The sequence below is a fragment of the Salvelinus alpinus genome, chromosome 11 (assembly GCF_045679555.1).
Source record: "Salvelinus alpinus chromosome 11, SLU_Salpinus.1, whole genome shotgun sequence".
In the NCBI taxonomy this organism is placed as follows: Eukaryota; Metazoa; Chordata; class Actinopteri; order Salmoniformes; family Salmonidae; genus Salvelinus; species Salvelinus alpinus.
The window spans coordinates 47,250,038-47,274,192 of record NC_092096.1 but is presented as its reverse complement, the minus strand read 5'-3'; the positions used below and the strand labels follow the sequence as shown (position 1 = coordinate 47,274,192).

The following is a 24,155-nucleotide window of genomic DNA, read 5'->3' as shown; positions in this document are numbered from 1 at the left end:
AGCCTCACGCAGAAGTGCTTGGTACGACTCCCTCATCAGTCTCTGGGCGACCGTTATTGCGACGAGGTCGCGGCTCAGAGCATCTGCTACTGTATTCTTGCTGCCTGGGATGCGATTCAGATCAAAGTTTGCTCAAAAGCATCCAGTTTGGGTTTTTTCATCATGATGTATGTTAACAAGTTACTATCTGTCCAGACAGTGAACTCGTGCCCCTTAAGCCAGTGACTGAATATCTCACACACACTCCATTTCAGTGCTAGAAATTCAAGTCTGTGTACTGGATAACTTCTCTGCTACTTGCTCAGGGTCTTGCTAACGAATGGTACTGTATGGGACTTGCTTTATCTTCAGCTCCAGGCACTTGACAAAGCACAGCTTCGAGACCATCCAAAGAGGTGTCCCTGAAGAGAATGAACAGCCTCTCAAAATCAGGGTGAAGCAGCATGACAGTTCAGAAGAAAATTGCGGTTGAAAATTAGCCGGCTGGCTAAAACCGGCACTTTTACTGAAACGTTGATTAATGTGCACTGTCCCTGTAAAAATAAAAATAAACTCAAACTCAAGAGCATCCTTCAGCTTCTGGAATGTAACAACACACTCCTGTCCAATCCGATTGTTAACTTGCGGAAAATCCCACTGTTGCCCTTCTTCCCATCTCTTCTGCTTCTCTTTTGACCCCCATTGAGTGCAAACAAGGGCATGGCTATGGCAGAACAGTTAGGAATAAAATGCTGGTAATATAATACTATACTCAAGAAGGATTTCAGGCTCTGCGCAGAGTGAGTGCATCAGTCCACTTTCATCAGCTGAGCTTGGCTCATCTTGGTAATGGCCTCCACCTTTTCAGGGTCCACCGGCACACTGTTCTCGTTAATGATATGTCCAAGTAATTTCACTGTGGAATTTCTTGGGTGTTAGTTTGAGATTGTTGGCACGTAGACGGCTAAACACAACTTCAAGATGCTGCAGAGCCATTTCCTCAGTGGGTGCAAAGACCAAGTTGTCCAGGTAGCAAAGAAGACTTGAGCAATGTAGACACTGAACAAAAACAAAAACAGTCAACAATTTCAAAGATTTAGCTGAGTTACAGTTCATATAAGAATACATTGCAAGTTGAGGGATTTTCACAACAGTAGCCTGGTTATAAAAAGTCTATTGTCCTGCTAATAGGAAATGTAGACAATAGTAAAAATATCCTTGAATGAGTAGTCCAAACTTTTGACTGGTACTTGCTTAATTAATTAGATTAATATTATCATGTTTCTATTCCATGAATAACCAAAAACCCTCTGAGTTTCTGCTAGGATGGAACGGAAAATGTGGAGCTGTACAATGTGATGTCTGGCAGTACAGTACTGGGCTATTAAGCTAAAGAATCAGAGTGTCGTGCTTGTCTCAGAGCAGCACGAAACAGTGCTAAAATAGTTGTAGGCTTTTGCTTCTAACTTCAATATTCTCCTTAAATAAATAAGACCTACACCATTTTTAACAGTATATCTAAAAATAGTTGATGTGACTCTCCGGCAATAATTACATTTAGAGGATTGGAGGACTATATGAATATCTAAGGGGCATTTTCCATTAGATATTCTCAGATATTTTCACAGATCCTAAGGGGCTTTTATATCATTCTAAATTAATTAATAATAAATCGCTTTGTTCAAAAAGTAACAACATTTTGGAGATTTCGTTTTCATTTAACCTAGTGTGAGAGAAAAAGGCAATTCTTGAACATGGGGTGAGACATTCTCACTAATTTGTAAATAAAGCCTAGCTCGGCTATTATACAATTCTTTAGTAAAGGTTGAATAGTCTATTGTTCAGCTAATAGCCCATCCTGCTATGCTTGTGAAAAACTAATAATAATACTTTTTCCTCTTTCCACGTTAAAGATTCCAATAGACAAAGTGTTTTTAGCCATAATCGGCCCCAACCCCAATTAATACATTTGGGCACAGTCGATAGCGTGCTGAACTTTGGGCTAGTGTAACGCGCCTCCTCCTTCTCTTCATCCGAAGAGGAGTAGCAAGGATTGGACCAACGTGCAGCGGGTTGTGAATACATAATGAACTTTATTAAACAAGACGAAACTAAACACACGAAGAACACTTGATAATTTTACAAAACAACAAAACGAAGTAGACAGACCTGAACGAGAGAACTTACATAAAACATGAAGAACGCACGAACAGGAACAGACTACATATACTAACGACAACGAAACAGTCCCGTGTGGTGCGAACATACACTGACACGGAAGACACTCACCCACAAACAAACAGTGAGAACAACCTACCTTAATATGACTCTCAATCAGAGGAAACGTCAAACACCTGCCTCTAATTGAGAGCCATACCAGGCAACCCAAAACCAACATAGAAACAGAAAACATAGACTGCCCACCCAAAACTCACGCCCTGACCATCAAACACATACAAAACAACAGAAAACAGGTCAGGAACGTGACAGAACCCCCCCCTCAAGGTGCGAACTCCGGGCGCACCCCTAAAACTCAAGGGGAGGGTCTGGGTGGGCATCTGTCCGCGGTGGCGGCTCCGGCGGTGGACGAGGACACCACTCCACCATTGTCTTTGTCCCCCTCCTTAGCGTCCTTTGAGTGGCGACCCTCGCCCCCGACCATGGTCCAGGAACCTTCACTAAGGCCCCTCCTACATAGAGGAGACAGCTCAGGACAGAGAGGTAGCTCAGGACAGAGAGGTAGCTCAGGACAGAGAGGTAGCTCAGGACAGAGAGGTAGCTCAGGACAGAGAGGTAGCTCAGGACAGAGAGGTAGCTCCGGACAGAGAGGTAGCTCCGGACAGAGAGGTAGCTCCGGACAGAGGGATAGCTTAGGACAGAGGGACAACTCCGTACTAATGGCAGCTCCGGACTGGGTGGCAGCTCCGGACTGAGTGGCAGCTCCGGACTGAGTGGCAGCTCCGGACTGAGTGGCAGCTCCGGACTGAGTGGCAGCTCCGGACTGAGTGGCAGCTCCGGACTGTAGGGCAGCTCATGACTGTAGGGCAGCTCATGACTGTAGGGCAGCTCATGACTGTAGGGCAGCTCATGACTGTAGGGCCGCTCATGACTGTAGGGCCGCTCATGACTGTAGGGCAGCTCATGACTGTAGGGCAGCTCATGACTGTAGGGCAGCTCATGACTGTAGGGCAGCTCATGACTGTAGGGCAGCTCCTGACTGTAGGGCAGCTCCTGACTGGCTGGCGGCTCTGGCAGCTCCTGACTGGCTGGCGGCTCTGGCAGCTCCTGACTGGCTGGCGGCTCTGGCAGCTCCTGACTGGCTGGCGGCTCTGGCAGCTCCTGACTGGCTGGCGGCTCTGGCAGCTCCTGACTGGCTGGCGGCTCTGGCAGCTCCTGACTGGCTGGCGGCTCTGGCAGCTCCTGACTGACGGACGGCTCTAATGGCTCGGGACAGACGGGCGGCTCTAATGGCTCGTGGCAGACAGATGGGTCAGAAGGCGCTGGGCAGACGGATGGCTCAGAAGGCGCTGGGCAGACGGATGGCTCAGAAGGCGCTGGGCAGACGGATGGCTCAGACGGCGCTGGGCAGACGGATGGCTCAGACGGCGCTGGGCAGACAGATGGCTCAGACGGAGCTGGGCAGACAGGCAGTGCAGAAGGCGTTGGGCAGACGGCCGACTCTGCCCTGCTGAGGCGCACAGTAGGCCTGGTGCGTGGTGCCGGAACTGGAGGTACCGGGATGACGGCACGCACTTCAAGGCTAGTGCGGGGAGCAGGGACAGGGCACACTGACCTCTCGAAGCGCACTATAGGCCTGGTGCGTGGTACCGGAACTGGAGGTACCGGGCTGAGGGCACGCACCTCAGGGCGAGTGCGGGGAGAAGGAACAGTGCGTACAGGGCTCTGGAGACGCACAGGTGGCTTAGTGCGTGGTGCCGGAACTGGAGGCACTGGGCTGGAGACACGCACCATAGGGAGAGTGCGTGAAGGAGGAACAGGGCTCTGGAAACGCACCGGATGCCTGGTGCGTGGTGTAGGCACTGGTGGTACTGGGCTGGGGCGGGGAGGTAGCGCCGGAAATACCGGACCGTGTAGGCGTACTGGCTCCCTTGAGCACTGAACCTGCCCAACCTTACCTGGTTGTATGCTCCCCGTCGCCTGACCAGTGCGGGGAGGTGGAATAACCCGCACCGGGCTATGTAGGCGAACCGGGGACACCATGCTTAAGGCTGGTGCCATGTAAGCCGGCCCAAGGAGACGTACTGGTGGCCAGATATGTAGAGCCGGCTTCATGGCACTTGGCTCAATGCTCAATCTAGCCCTACCAGTGCGGGGAGGTGGAATAACCCGCACCGGGCTATGCACACGTACAGGAGACACCGTGCGCTCTACTGCGTAACACGGTGTCTGCCCGTACTCCCGCTCTCCACGGTTAGCCTGGGAAGTGGGCGCAGGTCTCCTACCTGCCCTAGACCCACTACCTCTTAGCCTCCCCCCAAGAAATTTTTGGGTTGTACTTGCGGGCTTTTCGGGCTTCCGTGCTAGACGCGTCCCCTCGTAACGCCGGTTCCTCTCTCCGGTTTCCTCCGCTCTCCGAGCTGCCTCCAGCTGTTCCCATGGGCGGCGATTCACTTCAACTTTAGCCCATGGTCCTTTTCCTTCCATGATTTCCTCCCAAGACCATAAATCCTGCTTCGTGCGCTGTCCGTTAACCCGCTGCTTGATCTGGGTTTGGTGGGTGATTCTGTAACGCGCCTCCTCCTTCTCTTCATCCGAAGAGGAGTAGCAAGGATTGGACCAACGTGCAGCGGGTTGTGAATACATAATGAACTTTATTAAACAAGACGAAACTAAACACACGAAGAACACTTGATAATTTTACAAAACAACAAAACGAAGTAGACAGACCTGAACGAGAGAACTTACATAAAACATGAAGAACGCACGAACAGGAACAGACTACATATACTAACGACAACGAAACAGTCCCGTGTGGTGCGAACATACACTGACACGGAAGACACTCACCCACAAACAAACAGTGAGAACAACCTACCTTAATATGACTCTCAATCAGAGGAAACGTCAAACACCTGCCTCTAATTGAGAGCCATACCAGGCAACCCAAAACCAACATAGAAACAGAAAACATAGACTGCCCACCCAAAACTCACGCCCTGACCATCAAACACATACAAAACAACAGAAAACAGGTCAGGAACGTGACAGCTAGAATGTTGAGGATTCGAAACCTGCTCCCTGTCTGCTATAATGAATGAGTTTGATACACCTGGTATTGGATGTGGCTGAAAAAAACTTGCTAAATAGCGATTTTCGTAAATAAAACTTTGACAAAAAAAAAAAGCACAATCGTTTGGCTCTACATTAACTAACATATTCCTCTTAATGGTAATGTTTTTGCATGACTCGTTATGCCGTTATAACTACATACATTTGCTTCCCCGTAATGTTTTGTTAGCCATCTTTGCTGAAGTCACCAGGGACGGGTGGCCCGCGTCAAATTTGTCATTGGAACCACTTTATATGATTGGTCATATAAACACCTTGAGACACAAATGCATAATGAGTGCTCTAACTCCCCCTTGTGGTGGTCTGGAGCAATGAAGCTGGGTACCTCTATGTCGCGGGGTGTAAATTCGCAACTTTTACAGGATGAACCACTGTAGAACGCTTCTGTCTATTTGAGCTGGTCAATATATGTAGGTAATCCTGTCTAACGTGGCTTTAAAAGAAAATATGTATTGGATAGTAAAACATAAGACTCTATGCAAGTATCCATTTCAATAGAATGTTACCACAACAACTGTTTCAGAGCACCCGTCTGAATGTGCCAGAGCGCAGAATAACTGATGAATTTACGAAAGCTCAACACCCGTTGAATATGGCCGGTGTCAGTAAATGTCAGCAAAAAAGCACAATTCAATTGTTGCCAGGAGCACAGTTACAGTCACCAACGCTCTAGATAACATGAAAACAGCCTAACCAGCTCTGCTAGGGTGTGTAAAATGGTCAGAGTTTGTGTGGGGGCTAAAGCTTAAGATGATTCTTATGGCATTACACACAGTCAGTGTGAACCAGAGTAACTTGACACAACTCAAATCAAATCAAATCAAATTTTATTAGTCACATACACATGGTTAGCAGATGTTAATGCGAGTGTAGCGAAATGCTTGTGCTTCTAGTTCCGACAATGCAGTAATAACCAACAAGTAATCTAACCTAACAATTCCACAACTACTACCTTATACACACACACAAGTGTAAAGGGATAAAGAATATGTACATAAAGATATATGAATGAGTGGTGGTACAGAACGGCATGGCAAGATGCAGTAGATGGTATAGAGTACGGTATATACATATGAGATGAGTACTGTAGGGTATGTAAACATAAAGTGGCATAGTTTAAAGTGGCTAGTGGTACATGTATTACATAAAGATGGCAAGATGCAGTAGATGATATAGAGTACAGTATATACATATGAGATGGGTAATGTAGGGTATGTAAACATTATATTAAGTGGCATTGTTTAAAGTGGCTAGTGGTACATTTTTACATAATTTCCATCAATTCCCATTTTTAAAGTGGCTGGAGTTGAGTCAGTATGTTGGCAGCGGCCGCTAAATGTTAGTGGTGGCTGTTTAACAGTCTGATGGCCTTGAGATAGAAGCTGTTTTTCAGTCTCTCGGTCCCTGCTTTGATGCACCTGTACTGACCTCGCCTTCTGGATGATAGCGGGGTGAACAGGCAGTGGCTTGGGTGGTTGTTGTCCTTGATGATCTTTATGGCCTTCCTGTGACATCGGGTGGTGTAGGTGTCCTGGAGGGCAGGTAGTTTGTCCCCGGTGGTGCGTTCTGCAGACCTCACTACCCTCTGGAGAGCCTTACGGTTGTGGGCGGAGCAGTTGCCGTACCAGGCGGTGATACAGCCCGACAGGATGCTCTCGATTGTGCATCTGTAGAAGTTTGTGAGTGCTTTTGGTGACAAGCCGAATTTCTTCAGCCTCCTGAGGTTGAAGAGGCGCTGCTGCGCCTTCTTCACAACGCTGTCTGTGTGGGTGGACCAATTCAGTTTGTCCGTGATGTGTACACCGAGGAACTTAAAACTTTCCACCTTCTCCACTACTGACCCGTCGATGTGGATAGGGGGGTGCTCCCTCTGCTGTTTCCTGAAGTCCACAATCATCTCCTTTGTTTTGTTGACGTTGAGTGTGAGGTTATTTTCCTGACACCACACTCCGAGGGCCCTCACCTCCTCCCTGTAGGCCGTCTCGTCGTTGTTGGTAATCAAGCCTACCACTGTAGTGTCATCCGCAAACTTGATGATTGAGTTGGAGGCGTGCATGGCCACGCAGTCGTGGGTGAACAGGGAGTACAGGAGAGGGCTCAGAACGCACCCTTGTGGGGCCCCAGTGTTGAGGATCAGCGGGGTGGAGATGTTGTTACCTACCCTCACCACCTGGGGGCGGCCCGTCAGGAAGTCCAGGACCCAGTTGCACAGGGCGGGGTCGAGACCCAGGGTCTCGAGCTTGATGACGAGTTTGGAGGGTACTATGGTGTTAAATGCTGAGCTGTAATCGATGAACAGCATTCTCACATGGGTATTCCTCTTGTCCAGATGGGTTAGGGCAGTGTGCAGTGTGGTTGCGATTGCGTCGTCTGTGGACCTATTGGGTCGGTAAGCAAATTGGAGTGGGTCTAGGGTGTCCGGTAGGGTGGAGGTGATATGGTCCTTGACTAGTCTCTCAAAGCACTTCATGATGACGGAAGTGAGTGCTACGGGGCGGTAGTCGTTTAGCTCAGTTACCTTAGCTTTCTTGGGAACAGGAACAATGGTGGCCCTCTTGAAGCATGTGGGAACAGCAGACTGGGATAAGGATTGATTGAATATGTCCGTAAACACACCAGCCAGCTGGTCTGCGCATGCTCTGAGGACGCGGCTGGGAATGCCGTCTGGGCCTGCAGCCTTGCGAGGGTTAACACGTTTAAATGTTTTACTCACCTCGGCTGCAGTGAAGGAGAGCCCGCAGGTTTTGGTAGGGGGCCGTGTCAGTGGCACTGTATTGTCCTCAAAGCGGGCAAAAAAGTTGTTTAGCCTGTCTGGGAGCAAGACATCCTGGTCCGCGACGGGGCTGGTTTTCTTTTTGTAATCCGTGATTGACTGTAGACCCTGCCACATACCTCTTGTGTCTGAGCTGTTGAATTGCGACTCGATTTTGTCTCTGTACTGGGACTTAGCCTGTTTGATTGCCTTGCGGAGAGAATAGCTACACTGTTTGTATTCGGTCATGCTTCCGGTCACCTTGCCCTGGTTAAAAGCAGTGGTTCGCGCTTTCAGTTTCACGCGAATGCTGCCGTCAATCCACGGTTTCTGGTTTGGGAATGTTTTAATCGTTGCTGTGGGTACGACATCGTCAATGCACTTCCTAATGAACTCGCTCACCGAATCAGCATATTCGTCAATATTGTTGTTGGACGCAATGCGGAACATATTCCAATCCGCGTGATCGAAGCAGTCTTGAAGCGTGGATTCAGATTGGTCGGACCAGCGTTGAACAGACCTGAGCGCGGGAGCTTGTTGTTTTAGTTTCTGTTTGTAGGCTGGAATCAACAAAATGGAGTCGTGGTCAGCTTTTCCGAAAGGGGGGCGGGGGAGGGCCTTATATGCGTCGCGGAAATTAGTATAACAATGATCTAGGATTTTTCCAGCCCTGGTAGCACAATCGATATGCTGATAGAATTTAGGGAGTTTTGTTTTTAGATTAGCCTTGTTAAAATCCCCAGCTACGATGAATGCAGCCTCAGGGTGTGTGGTTTCCAGTTTACAAAGAGTCAGATAAAGTTCGTTCAGGGCCATCGATGTGTCTGCTTGGGGGGGAATATATACGGCTGTGATTATGATTGAAGAGAATTCCCTTGGTAGATAATGCGGTCGACATTTGATTGTGAGGAGTTCTAGATCAGGTGAACAGAATGACTTGAGTTCCTTGTGTGTTGTTATGATGATCACACCACGTCTCGTTAATCATAAGGCATACCCCCCCGCCCCTCTTCTTACCAGAAAGATGTTTGTTTCTGTCGGCGCGATGCATGAAGAAACCAGCTGGCTGCACCGACTCCGTTAGCGTCTCTTGAGTTAGCCATGTTTCCGTGAAGCAGAGCACGTTGCAATCCCTGATGTCTCTCTGGAATGCTACCCGTGCTCGGATTTCATCAACCTTATTGTCAAGAGACTGGACATTGGCGAGTAGTATGCTAGGGAGTGGAGCGCGATGTGCCCGTCTCCGAAGCCTGACCACGAGACCGCCTCGTTTGCCCCTTTTACGGCGTCGCACAGGGTCGCCGGCTGGGATCAGATCCATTGTATTGGGTGGAAGGCAAAACACTGGATCCGTTTCGGGAAAGTCATATTCCTGGTAGGAACGATGATGAGTTGACGTTAATCGTATATTCAGTAGTTCCTCCCGACTGTATGTAATGAAACCTAAGATTACCTGGGGTACCGATGTAAGAAATAACACATAAAAAAACAAAATACTGCATATTTTCCAAGGAACGCGAAGCGAGGCGGCCATCTCTTTTCGGCGCCGGAAGTGTGTATGTGGGCCAACGGGCCAAGCAAGCTGTACAAACAAAACGGTTACGACACAGAACTTCTTATCTCATGAAAGGGGTTGCAGTCTGTCGTGAAGCATTCATCCATGTATATGGGAAAGAGTATAGCTACAGTTTCAGATATTATATGTTTCTAATTTTGCCAAAGTTGTTTTCATTTCAAGTTGAAGCTTACTGTTAGCTAGCTAGCTAAGCAGAGAAATGTGAATTCCTTCGCTCCACCATCCCCTTCCTTAGTTACATCATCACTGCAGGGAATGTACAGATGGATCCCGGAAAGGTGAGAGCGGTGGGTGGATTGGCCCCAGCCTATGTCCAGAGTGCAGCTGCAACTTTTCCTGGGATTTGCCAACTTCTATCGCCACTTTATCTGGGGTTACAGCGCCCTGGCTTCCCCCGTCTGTACTGACCTCTCCCAAGATTCAGTTCACAGCTGCTGACCGGGTGTTCCAGGACCTCAAGCACCGCTTCACCATTGCTCCCATATTGGTTCATTCTGACCCGTCCCGTCAGTTCGTGGTAGAGGCCGATGCTTTGGATGTCGGAGTGGGGGCTGTCCTGTCCCAGCGTTCTGCCCTGGAACTCAATTTACATCCCTGCGCCTTCTTCTCCCATCACCTCAACGCCCCGGAGAGGAACTACGATGTGGGGAATCGTGAGCTTCTCGCGGTGACGATAGCGTTGGAGGAGTGGAGACACTGGTTGGAGGGGGCGGAACATAAGTTCATTGTGTGGATGGACCACAAGAACCTGGAATATCTCCGCACCGCCAAGCATCTCAATTCCAGGCAAGCTAGATGGGCCCTGCTTTCCACCTGGTTTAACTTCTCCCTCTCCTACCGACCAGGATCCAAGTACATAAAGCTGGATGCGCTGTCAGGCCGCTATATCCCTGCAACTTCACCCTCGGATCCGAGACCATCCGTCCCAACTCATTTCTGGCGACGGCACTCATCTGGGGAATAGGGAAGCAGGACCGTGAGGCACAGCGTTCCCAGCCGAATCCCGAGTGGGGGCCCAGATAACCGGATGTTTGTGCCTGACGCTGTCCACTTCTCGGCCCTGGAGTGGGCCCGTCTCCGCATTCGTCACCGCCTGCACGGTCTGTGTGCAGAACAAGATTCCTTGGCAAGCTCCGGCTGGTCTTCTTCAACCACTGCCTGTCCCTCACTGTCCCTGGTCTCACATATCCCTGGACTTCATCACTGGTCTTGCCCAGTCTGAGGGCAACACTGCCCTCCTAACAATAGTGGACCGGTTTTCCAAAGCCGCCCACCTCATTCCTCTCCCCAAGCTACCCTCCACCAAAGAGACTTCCAGCTCATGGTGCAGCATGTCTTCCGGATCTACGGACACCCGGTGCACATGGTCTCAGACCGAGGCCCTCAGTTTTCGTAATGGTTCTGGAAGGCGTTATGCACGCTCATTTGGTCGTCGGCCAGCCTGTCCTCCGGGTCCCACCCTCAGTCGGAGCGAGCCAATCAAGACCTGGACACGACTCTTCGATGCCTTGTCTCCTCCAACCCCACCACCTGCAGCCAGCAACTCATGTGGGTTGAATACGCCCGCAACACCTCCCCTGCTCTGCCACTGAGCTCTCGGCTTTTGAGTGTTCCCTGGGTTATCAGCCCCTGTTCTACCCGGAGCAAGAGGAAGAGGTCGGAATACCCTTGGCCCAGATGTTTGTCCACCGCTGTTGCGGGACCTGGAAGAGAGCCCGGTCGGCTCTTCTCAAGACCACCTCCAGGTATCGATGACAAATGGACCACCACCGGACCCCGGCTCCCCTGTATCGTCTCGGGCAAAGGGTATGGCTGTCCAGTCATGACCTGCCCCTTCCGGTGTAGTCCCGCAAACTTTCCCCCCGCTTTATCGGCCCTGTGTTATACCTGTGTTCTCTGTTTGTCTTGTCAGGTATTATCAGTGTGTTTTCCAGTCTCCCTGCTTTCTCAATTTCTGTTTCCCCGGCTCAGACCATTCTGCCTGCCCTGACCCAGAGGCTGCCTGCCGTTCTGTACCTGCCTGACTCTGACCGTTTACGGACTTCTGCCTGTTCTGAGCCCGAGCCTGCCTGCTGTTCTGTATCCTTATTGACTTTGCTATTGATTACGGACCTCTGTCTGCCTTTGACCTGTCTTTTGCCTGCACCGTTTGGGTCAATAAACATCTATGACTCTAGCTGTCTGCATCTGGGTCTTATCCTGAGTTCTGATATGACCCACCAATTTAGACAAATGTCTGGGTGAACATAATCTAATACTTAAACAAATATTTTTAATTTGGACACTTTCTGTTTATCTGGAATTTTTCCTTATTGTAGGCTACTACTTTTAGTCTTAATCTTTACTACACTACTCACTGTTTAGCACATGACCTCAGATATGAATTCTTAAAGAGATGGGTTGGGCTGGCTGAAGAGGGTGTGAACAATGCCGAATGGGTGTAGATAAAGGAGAGCTCTCCAGTAGGTACCAAAACATTAAAAGGCAATTTTCTCAAAAATGAGGTTACAAGTTTATCAATTTTCACAGCAGAATTACTTTCCCATTGTTCCCCAAATGCAGTGTATGCTTCTGTCTCTGCTTTTAGCCAATGTAAAAAACAATTTCAAATTTTGCTACTTAAGACCGAATCAAGGCCGTCATTCACAAATGTTGCACAATCCAGGTGTGGAAAGCTCTTTTAAGAGACTTACCCAGAAAGGACTCACAGCTTTAATTGCTGCCAAAGGTATTTCTACAAAGTATTGACTTGGGTGGAAATACTTATTTAAATTAGATAGTGCTGTATTTCATTATTATTATTATTTTTTCACTTTTACATTATGAGGTATTCTGTGTAGCTGAGTGAGACCAAAAAATTATACATTTTTAATCCAGGCTGTAACGCAACAAAATGTGGAATAAGTCAAAGTAAATTAATACTTTCTGAAGGCACTATAGAATCGTGAGAATTGCAATACATATCGTATCGGCACCTAAATATCACAATAATATCATATCGGGGAAAATAAGCGATGCCTGGAGGGGGTGGAGACAATCACAAGGACAGGTGAAACAGGGCGTGACAGAAAGTGCACAAGATAAATGATCAATATGCCTATGCATCATAATTACCTGGAGAAATCTGACCTTCAATTTGTAAACAAAGCTGCTGTACTTATAATTAGTAAAACCTTAATTTGTCACTTTGAAGGGACCCAAATGATAAATTACTCTTTCATCTATACATTTTGAGATATATTAAACCAGATAAAATATTACATTTTATTTGGGACTTACTGAGTCTGGCTTTAAAGATGCATCGTAAAAATAACAGCTGAAGATGTCACACCCATTTCTCAAAACACCACGCAGCGCACTCGTTACAAAGTTCAACTTAACTGTGTCGTTACAGGAGCTGTCCTGTGCTGAAAATTATTCCAGAATATAGGCTAAAGAGCTCGCTGTAGGTCTTAAATTATTGATGGCTATTGTCATCTTTTTAAAAATCCCTTTTTTTACACAATACAGTTTTTCCATCAACAGAAGAAATGTTTTGTAGCCTATTATGTACAGTGCCTTCAGAAAGTTTTCATACCCCTTGACTTATTACACATTTTATTGTGTTAGTCTGAATTCAAAATGGATTAACTACATAGATTTTTTTCTCACTCATCAACACCCCATAATGACAAAGTGAAAACATGTTTTTGGAAATGTTTGCAAATTTACTGAAAATGAAATACAGATATGAGTCAATACTTTGTAGAAGCACCTTTGGTGGCGATTACAGCTTTGAGTCTTTTTGGGAAAGTCTCTAAGAGCGTTGCACAACTGGATTGTACAATTTTTAATTGTTTTATTCTTCAAGCTGTCAAGTTGATTGTTGATCATTGCTAGACAGCCATTATCAAGTCTTGTCATAGATTTTCAGTCAAAACCGTAACTATGCAACTCAGGAACATTCAATATCGTCTTGGTAAGTACTCCAGTGTAGATTTGGCCTTGTATTTTAGGTTATTGTCCTACTGAAAGGTAAATGTGTCTCCCAGTGTCTGTTGGAAAGCAGACTGCATCAGGTTTTCCTCTAGGATTTTGCCTGTGCTTATAGCTGTATTCCGTTTCTTTTTACCCTAAAAAACTCCCCAGTCCTTGCCGATGACAAGCATACCCATAACATGATGCAGCCACCACCATGCTTGAAAATATGAAGAGTGGTACTCAGTGATGTGTTGGATTTGCCCCAAAATAATGCTTTGTATTCAGGAAAAAAAGTGTATTTCTTTGCCACATCTTTTGCAGTATTACTTGTTATTTTACCTGAAATGCACAAGGTCCTCTACTCCAACAATTAATCCACAGATAAAAGGGTAAACCGAGTTTATTTCTAGTAATCTCTCCTCCAGGCTTCTTCTTCTTCTTCTTTGGACTTTATATGGCAGTTGGCAACCAACTTTAAGGTGCATTACCACTAACAACTGGACTGGAGTATGGATCTCAGTTCATCTTTCAATCACCCACGTGGGTATATGCTCCTAAAAAACAATTAGGAGATGGGAGAGGCGGGACTTGCAGCGCCTCAAGCATCACAAATAGAACCAGCGAGCGGTGTGGTCAGCATGTGAATATTGTGGAGCAAATACAATGTCGTTAATCCATCCTCAATTCTCCTATAACAACCATTAAACTGCAGTCAGAGCTTCAGGGAGAGGAGATGGACACACAGGGATCAGTCATGTTATACAACACAAGTATTATTATTATTTTTTACACTTGATCATTCTAAGACTGACAGTTATTGTGTGTGAGTCATGTGTTAGTATCCAAGATGGCGTAGCAGTGCAGATGTGGTTTGTGTTCCTCTCGTTTACTTTTTGTCACGTCTTTTTTGTATATATTCCAATTTATTTTTCAATCTCTTTTTCCATTTTTTTATTAAATATACCTTCCGGTCACCCGCCTCACTCAATGTGACACGGATCCGCTATTTTTTTAAGACCCTATAGCCAAAACTTTCATCAGAAGGTAGCCAGCTAATTAGCTAAGTTACTAGCCATTTAGTCATTGTTAGCCACTGCTAGCGACCTTTACCCTCTGCTCAGGCACCAGCCATTTTTTTTTGCCTGGATAATACCTGCCAGCCTCGGACTGTTTTTCTCCACTACAACGCCAGATTCCTGCCGTAAACCCCTGGACCATTGATCATCACAGCTAGCTATCTTCAACTGAGTGACCCAGCCCCGAAGCTAGCCCTGAGCCAGGCGTATCTCCTGGCTAGTAAACGAAATTCCCACAACTACAATAGCTCTTTCGCCATCTGGCCCGGTACCTTCGTCGACACGGCGCCCCGCCGTACCACCACGACCGGTCCGCATTCCATCAGCTGTGCCTTCAACCAGCCTTTGCCGGACGACGGAGCAGACGCTTCTACTTACCCCGGACTGCTAACTTTAAACGCTGTGTCTCCCGCATGCTAGCGTAGTAACGACTACCTAGCGGTTTCCCTGTTTCATCTATTGCTGTACACTATGATCACTTGGCTACATAGCTGATGCCTGCTGGACTGTTCATTTATCACGGTACTCCACTTTGTTTACCTTTGTTTATCTGTCGCCCTAGCCCCGAACTCAGGCCCTGTGTGTAGTTAACCGACCCTCCCTGCCCATTCATCGCCATTTTACCTGTTGTTGTTGACTTAGCTGATTAGCTGTTGTTGTCTTATCCGTTGTTGACTTAGCTAGCTCTCCCAATCAACACCTGTGATTGCGTTATGCCTCACTTTATGTGTCTCTCAAATGTCAATATGCCTTGTATACTGTTTAGGATAATTATCATTGTTTTAGTTTACTGCGGAGCACCTAGTACCACTGTACATGCCTTAGATACCTCCTTTGTCCCACCTCCCAGACATGCGGTGACCTCACCCAGTATAACCAGCATGTCCAGAGATGCAACCTCTCTTATCATCACTCAGTGCCTGGGCTTACCTCCACTGTACCCGCACCCCACCATACCCCTGTCTGCACATTATGCCCTGAATCTATTCTACCACGCCCAGAAATCTGCTCCTTTTATTCTCTGTCCCCAACGCACTAGACGACCAGTTTTGCTAGCCTTTAGCCATACCCTCATCCTACTCCTCCTCTGTTCCTCGGGTGATGTGGAGGCTAACCCAGGCCCTGCGTGTCCCCAGGCACTCTCATTTGTTGACTTCTGTAATCGAAAAAGCCTTGGTTTCATGCATTTTAACATCAGAAGCCTCCTCCCTAAGTTTGTTTTACTCACTGCTTTAGCACACTCCGCCAACCCCGATGTCCTTGCCGTGTCTGAATCCTGGTTTAGGAAGGCCACCAAAAATTCTGAGATTTCCATACCCAACTACAACATTTTCCGTCAAGATAGAACTGCCAAAGGGGGAGGAGTTGCAATCTACTGCAGAGATAGCTTGCAAAGTTCTGTCATACTTTCCAGGTCTATGCCCAAAAAGTTCAAGCTTCTAATTAAAAAAATGAATCTCTCCAGAAATAAGTCTCTCACTGTTGCCACCCGTTATAGACCCCCCTCAGCTCCCAGCTGTGCCCTGGACACCATATGTGAATTGATTGCCCCCCCATCTATCTTCAGAGTTCATTATGTTAGGTGACCTAAACTGGGATATGCTTAACACCCCAGCAGTCCTACAATCTAAACTAGATGCCCTCAATCTCACACAAATGATCAAGGAAACCACCAGGTACAACCCTAAATCCGTAAACATGGGCACCCTCATAGATATTATCATGACCAACTTGCCCTACAAATACACCTCTGCTGTTTTCAATCAGGATCTCAGTGATCACTGCCTCATTGCCTGCATCCGCTATGGGTCTGCGGTCAAACGACCACCCCTCATCACTGTCAAACGCTCCCTTAAACACTTCTGCGAGCAGGCCTTTCTAATCGATCTGGCCCAGGTATCCTGGAAGGATATTGACCTCATCCCGTCTGTCGAGGATGCCTGGTCGTTCTTTAAAAGTAATTTCCTCACCATCTTAAATAAGCATGGAGAGTGATGGAGTGCTGCATCAGATGACCTGGCCTCCACAATCACCCAACCTCTACCCAACTGAGATGGTTTGGAATGAGTTGAATTGCAGAGTGAAGGAAAAGCAGCCAAAAAGTGCTCAGCAGATGTGGGAACACCTTCAACACTGTTGGTGAAGCTAGATGAGAGAATGCCAAGTGTGCAAAGCTGTCATCGAGGCAAAGGGTGGCTTCTTTGAAGAATCTAAAATCTATTTTGATTTATTTAACACTTTTTTGGTTACTACATGATTCCATGTGTGTTATTTTATAGTTTATGTCTTCACTATTATTCTACAATGTAGAAAATAGTAAAAATAAAGAAAAACCCTTGAATGAGTAGGTGTGTCCAAACTTTTGACTGGTACTGTATGTGGAGTCCCAAAAACCAAGGCATTAACGTTATAGGGAATGGGGAGAGCGGAATGGAATGTGACTGGAGCGGAGATCTGTGTGGTTCATAAATTAAGGAAGGGGGTAGTAGAATCTGGGGAACAATACCACTCCGCTGTGTATAGTGATATCAGGAAATAGCTAGTTGGAGAGGAAGGACAGCTGTGTACAATATAGAGACTACTATGAAGTTAAATTGAACGTCACACACCCAGATCATGGTGGGAGTAGCAGAGATAGTGTGGTCATTTCAGACACTATTGTCAACTTTCAGTGAGGGGTTCATCAAAGAAGGTACGATTGAAGGATGCTATAGTAACAGCAAGGAACTGGACTAGAGCGCAAATGAGGGGATTTTGAGGTATGCATCATGGGCAGTGTTAGTAGTAGCAGGGGTTACCTTAGTAGCATTGTTAGGATATCATCTTCTGAGGGCATTGATGTGAAACGTATATACAGTGCTGAGTTACCTCAAGATGTAAATAAGAATTTGTTCTTAAGTTACTTGCCTAGTTACATTGCAATGTCTGAATACCAAATAATGCATAGGAAAGATGTGCGTAGGAAATGGGTACATTTCCTTAGTCTGAGTCGGCCCCATGTTGAACAGGGCTGTAGTAAATAGCTACATAGGTAGTATTATACCCTGTTCCCAGTAACACACCATGGCTGCGTTTGAAATGGCACCCTATTCCCTACATAGTGCACAAACATATGTGGTCCAAAGTAGTGCACTATCTAGTGAATAAGGTGCCTTTTCAGATGCAGCACATCAGTTTCTTATTCATCCTCTTCCTCACCAGCCACTCATGTCCCGCCCAGTGTACTACCAGTATAACAGTCGCTGACTAGCCACCATCATCATAATTAACTTTATTATCATCTTTCAAGTCAAATCTATATTGTATATTTATTTTTTATCTTCTATTGCAAATTAAAAACCTCTAGATACACCCTTCATCTGTCATTTCAAATTCCACAATTTTGCTGAAGTTATACATGCATTATTTCAATAAACACTGCACTTTCTGAATTAAAAAATATATAACTATGCTAATGAGGGCTGTTCTACAATACATTTCTCCATAAACCTTAGGAATAGTAACTTCTTAACATTCTCTCAAGTAGGGTGTAGAAGGTCCATGTATCGAATGATGTGATAATAGCAGTGATGATGTAGAACAGAGCAGCCTCATATAAACCAATCTCACTGAAAGACGTTCAAGGAAACCTTCCCACTGTGTGCGCGTGGGTCTCAGATGAATGGGAAGGTCAAAGCAACTTTAGACTATTTTTGACCTTGGTCCTGGTTGAGATCTGCATACCTTTTTTCCCCAATACCTCTTTTCCCCACTCCCTTCTTTACCTCCATCCTTTCATTGAGATTAACAACCTTATTCTATCAAATCACTGATTTTAACAAGTTCACATTTTATTTTATTAAGACCACCAGACATAACTGCAGTTTCACATTTTTATTAATCTTTTTGTATTGAAATTCGTACTTTGGGTAGTTAGGACTTTTTCCAACGCAAAATCCATTATTTTCATGTAAATCCAACTGGCAGACAATTCCTATTGGTTGACCCAGGGTGCACGTGGCCTGTGGTTGGTCAACCCTAGCTCAAGTCCCACCCATTCATTTTAAACCTCCGAGACACTAATCTAGCGTTTCCCCCCCCCCCCCACCATAACAGTTAAGATTAGTGTGATTCATAAATGGTACCCAACTGTAGTGCACCACTTTTAACCTTTGAGAGCTCATAGGGAGTGCTATGGGCCCTAGTTAAAAGTAGGGCACTATGACAGAAGAGCAAGAGGCTGCACTGCAGTACCTGGTTCGAATCCAGGCTGCATCACATCCGGCCGTGATTGGGAGTCCCATAGGGCGGCGCACAATTGGCTCAGCGTCGTCCGGGTTTGGCCATGGTAGGACGCCATTGTAAATAAGAATTTGTTCTTAACTGACTTGCCTATTTAAATAAAGGTTCAATTAAAAAAATAAGGGCATAGGGTGCTATTTGGGGGACACATCCATTCCCGTTTTGACCACAGGCTACGGAAACCCAAGAGACAAACACCTTGCTCCTCTAAAAACGAGATTGATTAACAGATAAACCTGATAATGTATTGATCAACATTATTGATCCAACAAAGTTAAACATGATGCTTCCATTCCGTCAGTACTGCGAGAGGCAATGGCACCCTATTCCCCATTGAGTAAACTACTTTTGACCAGAGCACAGGTCAAAAGTAGTGCACTATAAAGGGAATAGGGTGCCATTTGAGACGTATCCCAGGGAACGGCCTAGTTACAAACCAAACACCAATACCCTAACCCATGCACTCTGGTTCCCCATCACGTGACACCTCAAATTATGCACTTCTTTAGATCAGGACGCCAGGTTCTGATTAAAAGTAGGACTATATTGCGGTGTTTACACAGGCAGCCCAATTCTGATAATTTTCACTAATTGGTCTTCTGACCAATCAGAACAGCTCAAAAATATTTGATTGGAAAAGATCTGATGTAATTGGTCAAAAGACCAATTAGTGGGGAAAAAAATACCCGAACTTGGGTGACTGTGTAAACGCAGCCTATGGGGAATAAAACGTTTCACCCACAAGGAGGTAGTGAACAATGGTGTAGGGCAGGGGTATTCAACTCTTACCATACAAGGGTCAGAGCCTGCTGGTTTTCTGTTCTACCTGATAATTAATTGCACTCATCTGGTGTCCCAGTTCTAAAATCAGTTCCTGATTAGAGGGAAAGATAAAAAATGCAGCGGAACTGGCTTCGAGGTCAAGAGTTGAGTTTAAAGGGTGTAGGGGATAGGAAAGATGAGTAATTGGTTTGGAACCGGGCTCATGAGAAATAAAAACAGCTCTACACAGAGTGAGTCTGTATGATGATGATGTCATAACAGGAAATGAGACAGAAGAGTAATGTCATATTGTGACCAGAGGTACGTCGTAACAGAAATCTAGAACGGCCAACTGTGTCGTCCAAGTTGGCTCCAGTCGTCGTTCATTAACAATAATTACATTCGTAGTTGGATTCCAATTAGAATGGTAACGTTGTGGAACATTCTGGCGCCAACAAGGCTGCCATGAAACGTATAAATGCAGATCTCAAAATGGCACCCTATTTTTACTAGGTAGTGCACTGTATGGTGGAACAGGGTATCATTTGCAATTCGCTTGTTGTATTAGCATGGAACTTTTAGGTGCCAACATGGCAACCATGAAAAGTAAAAAATAAAGTCGGAAAATCTCAAGAGTTTGCAATTTCTCTGTATATGTATGCCTTTATATGCGTCCGAAAAAGCACCCATTTTCTTATGGAGTGCACTACTTTAGATCAGGGCCCACAATGGTAGGGCCCTGGGCCCAGATTCACAAAACCTTAAATCTATATTTAAGAAGAAATGTCTTAAGGAAAAAAATTGTTAAGAAAGTTAAGCAAAGTTGCTATTCCTCAAAAAGGTTATTGGAAATGTTATTGCACATTTTCTCCCTAAGTAAAAATTAAAGACTTTATTTTCAAGTATCTAATTTCATTAATTTCATCATAAATAATATTTAAAGCAATTGAACATGTTTATTTCACAAACTTCATCTAAAAGTTTCAGTATTGATAATTTTAAACCCAAGTTTTAGAACAGTAATAAATATGCTAACATGATTGCCATTGCTTGCTAAAACGGTTGCCTAGCAACAAACATCTTAAGAAGATTGAGAAGTTCATAAGAAAATCATTAAATCTTAAGATAATGCACTTAAGAATAAAAACAAGTAAGTTTTTGCGTTTAGAAGTGTTTTGTGAATCTGGTCCCTGGTCAAAAGTAGTGCACTACATAGGGAATAGGGTACTATTTGGGATATATCCCTTGAATGCAGCAGCAGCACCCTCTATAGGGCTCTGTTGATACTGATACCCCACCCCTGTCCTTTAATAAACAAGTTGAAACAAATAAAATAAAAATCTTAAAGAAAATAAGTTCCCCCACCCCCTTACAGGTTTCTACCTACACACCCTGGACCTGTGTGTGTTTTGCGGTCAAGGCCGCCAGAGTCTCTGCAAGGTTATGTGAACGTGAGTGTTTGTGCTCCCTGGGGTTGAGGGGGACTCCTAGTATTTCACTCCCGGAACGAACTCCTTCGCATCAGGGTTCAAGTTGCTTTTCCTCTGCAGAGATAGATAGATGGAGTGGGGGGGGGGGGAGATTGAGGGACGGAGGAGTGGAGTGATTAAGGAGAGAGAGAAAGTGTGAGAACCCTCAAATTGTACAAACTAATTTACATTTTACAACGACAAGACCATTGTTGTACAGAATATGGTGTGTGTAAGTGAATGGGTTTTCCTTAAAGTGTGTGTGTTCCATGCAGAAGCATCACCACAACGCATAATATTGTGGAGAATTTGGTAGTATGTCCAACAGGCCTCACAACCGCAGAGCGGTTTGCTGATGTCAACGTTGTGAACAGAGTGCCCCATGGTGGAGGTGGGGTTATGGTATGGGCGGGCATAAGCTACAGACAACAAACACAATTGCATTTTATTAATGGCAATTTGAATGCAGAGATACCATGACGAGTTCTTGAGGCCCATTGTCGTGCCATTTATCCGCCGCGATCACCTCAGGTTTCAGCATGATAATGCATTGCTCCATGTCGCAAGGAACTGTACACAATTCCTGGAAGCTGAAAATGTCCCAGTTTTTCCATGGCCTGCATACTCAGACATGTCACCTATTGAACATGTTTGGGATGCTCTGGATCAACATGTACGACAGCTTGTTCCTGAGAGAGGAGTGGGACAACATTCCACAATCAACAGCCTGATCAACTATGCGAAGATGTCGTGCTGCATGAGGCAAATGGTGGTCACATCAGATAATTTTTCTGATCCACGCACCTACCTTTAAAAAAAATGGGCCGAAATTCGCCCAACTTATTGTGGGAAGCTTGTGGAAGGCTACCTGAAACGTTTGACCCAAGTTAAACAATTTAAAGGCAATGCTACCAAATACTAATTGTGTGTATGTAAACTTCTGACCCACAGGGAATGTGATGAAAGAAATAAAAGCTGAAATAAAGCATTCTCTACTATTATTCTGACAATTCACATTCAAAAAAAAAAATGCTGATCCTAACTGCCCTAAAACAGGGAATTTTTACTTGGATTAAATGTCAGGAATTGTAAAAATGTATTTGGCTAAGGTGTATGTAAACTTCCAACTTCAACTGTCCATACACATACAAAATATCGATATGCATGTATATCATACAGAAATTGGTTCAAATATCGCCAAAAAGAAATTCGCAGAATACTGTAGCCTAGGCCTATATAAATATTTGCTCATATGGGCAGAATATTTTATATAAATTCATTCATATGGTTATATAAAAGGCTGAAGGCTAAAAACAGACTATACTATATCTATACAAAAGGAGGGGGTTGTCTTGAATATTCCATCTGTAAACCAGTACTTAAGAGTTGCACAGGGGCTCCAAGTTGCATGTGGTTGTAAAGATCTGAATTTTGGCTTGCTGGAGGAACAGCTCTCCATTGTAGCCCTTATAGCTGTCAGGGATGACGAGTTCAGAGAGGGATGTAGGTACAGGGGCCATGCCGGTTAGTTCTTTTGTACCAGGCCTGTATTATAACTTCATGTTTTTCCAGAGAGAGCATTTCTCCCCAAATAGACACAGGCCATCCATGTGTACCACAGTCCACAACTTGGTTGGTTTCTTCCTGGGTCTCCATGCTTCTCTCCTTCAGGACATTCACCTTTCGGATCTGAAGCCGAGCATTCTCTAGATAACCATCAGTGAGGATTAGGCAACTTCGGCATAGGAAAGCATCATACTCGGTGCACTTCCAAAAGGACATGTATGTATATACACAAAAGTATGTGGATACCCCTTCAAATTAGTGGATTCTGCAATTTCAGCAATACCGGTTGCTGACAAATGTATAAAATCGAGCACACAGCCATGCAATCTCCATAAAAAAAACATTGGCAGTACAATGACCTTACTGAAGCGCTCAGGGACTTTAAAACGTGGCAGTCATAGGATGCCACCTTTCCAAAAAGTCAGTTCATGTCAAATTTCTGCTAGAGCTGCGCCGGTCAACTGTAAGTGCTGTTATTGTGTAGTGGAAACGTCGAGGAGCAACAACAGCTCAGACGCAAAGTGGTAGACCACACAAGCTCACAGAACGGGACCGCCGAGGGCTGTAGTGCGTAAAAATAGTCTGTCCTCAGTCACAACACTCACTACAGAGTTCCAAACTGCCTCTGGAAGCAACAACTGTTCGTCTGTAGATTCATGAAAAACGGGTTTCCATGACCAATTAGCCGCACAAAAGCCAAAGACTACCATGCACAATGTCAAGCGTCGGCTGGAGTGGTGTAAAGCTCATCCCAATTGGAACATTTGGGATGAGCAGTGGAAACTCGTTCTATGGAGTGATGAATCACGCTTCACCATCTGGCAGTCCGATGGACTAATCTGGGTTTGGCGGATGACAGGAGAACGCTACCTTCCCCAATGTAGAGTGCCGAAAATAAAGTTTGGTGGAGGAGGAATGATGTGTGGGGCTGTTTTTCATGGTTCGGACTAGGCCCCTTAGTTCCCAGTGAAGAGAAATCTTTACACTACAGAATACAATGACATTCTAGACCTTTTTCAGGTCTGTGCTTCCAACTTTGTGGCAACAGTCTGGGAAAGGCTCTTTCCTATTTCAGCATGACCATTCCCCCGTGCACAAAGCAAGGTCTATACAGAAATGGTTTGTTGAGATCGGTGTGGAAGAACTTGACTGGCCTGCAAAGAGCCCTGACCTCAACACCATCAAACACCTTTGGAATGTATTGGAACGCCGACTGCGAGCCAGGCCTACAGCCCACAATCAGTGCCCGACCTCCTTAAAGCTCTAGTAGCTGAATGGAAGCAAGTCCCACAGCAATGTTCTACTGGAAAGCCTTCCCAGAAGAGTAGAGGCTGTTATAGCAGCAAAAGGGGGACTAATGCCATATTTAATGCCCAGGATTTTGAAATGAGATTTGACGAGCAGGTGCCCACATACTTTTGGAC

At 45.6% G+C, this 24,155-nt stretch overlaps 1 protein-coding gene across 3 annotated transcripts in view; it reads right to left on the bottom strand.

Annotated features, from left to right (window-relative positions):
• Window positions 1-18,511: 18,511 nt before the first annotated feature.
• LOC139534264 (polyadenylate-binding protein-interacting protein 2B-like) overlaps window positions 18,512-24,155 on the bottom strand; it is a 32,163-nt gene continuing 26,519 nt past the window's right edge. For 2 of the 3 annotated variants that reach the window (XM_071333286.1, XM_071333287.1), the window contains exon 4: window positions 19,848-21,240. In XM_071333286.1, coding sequence (XP_071189387.1) covers window positions 21,184-21,240 — 57 coding nt within the window. In that variant the 3' untranslated portion in view covers window positions 19,848-21,183. Of the gene's footprint in view, window positions 21,241-24,155 lie in introns of all 3 variants that reach the window. The other variant, XM_071333285.1, reaches the window with a different exon arrangement.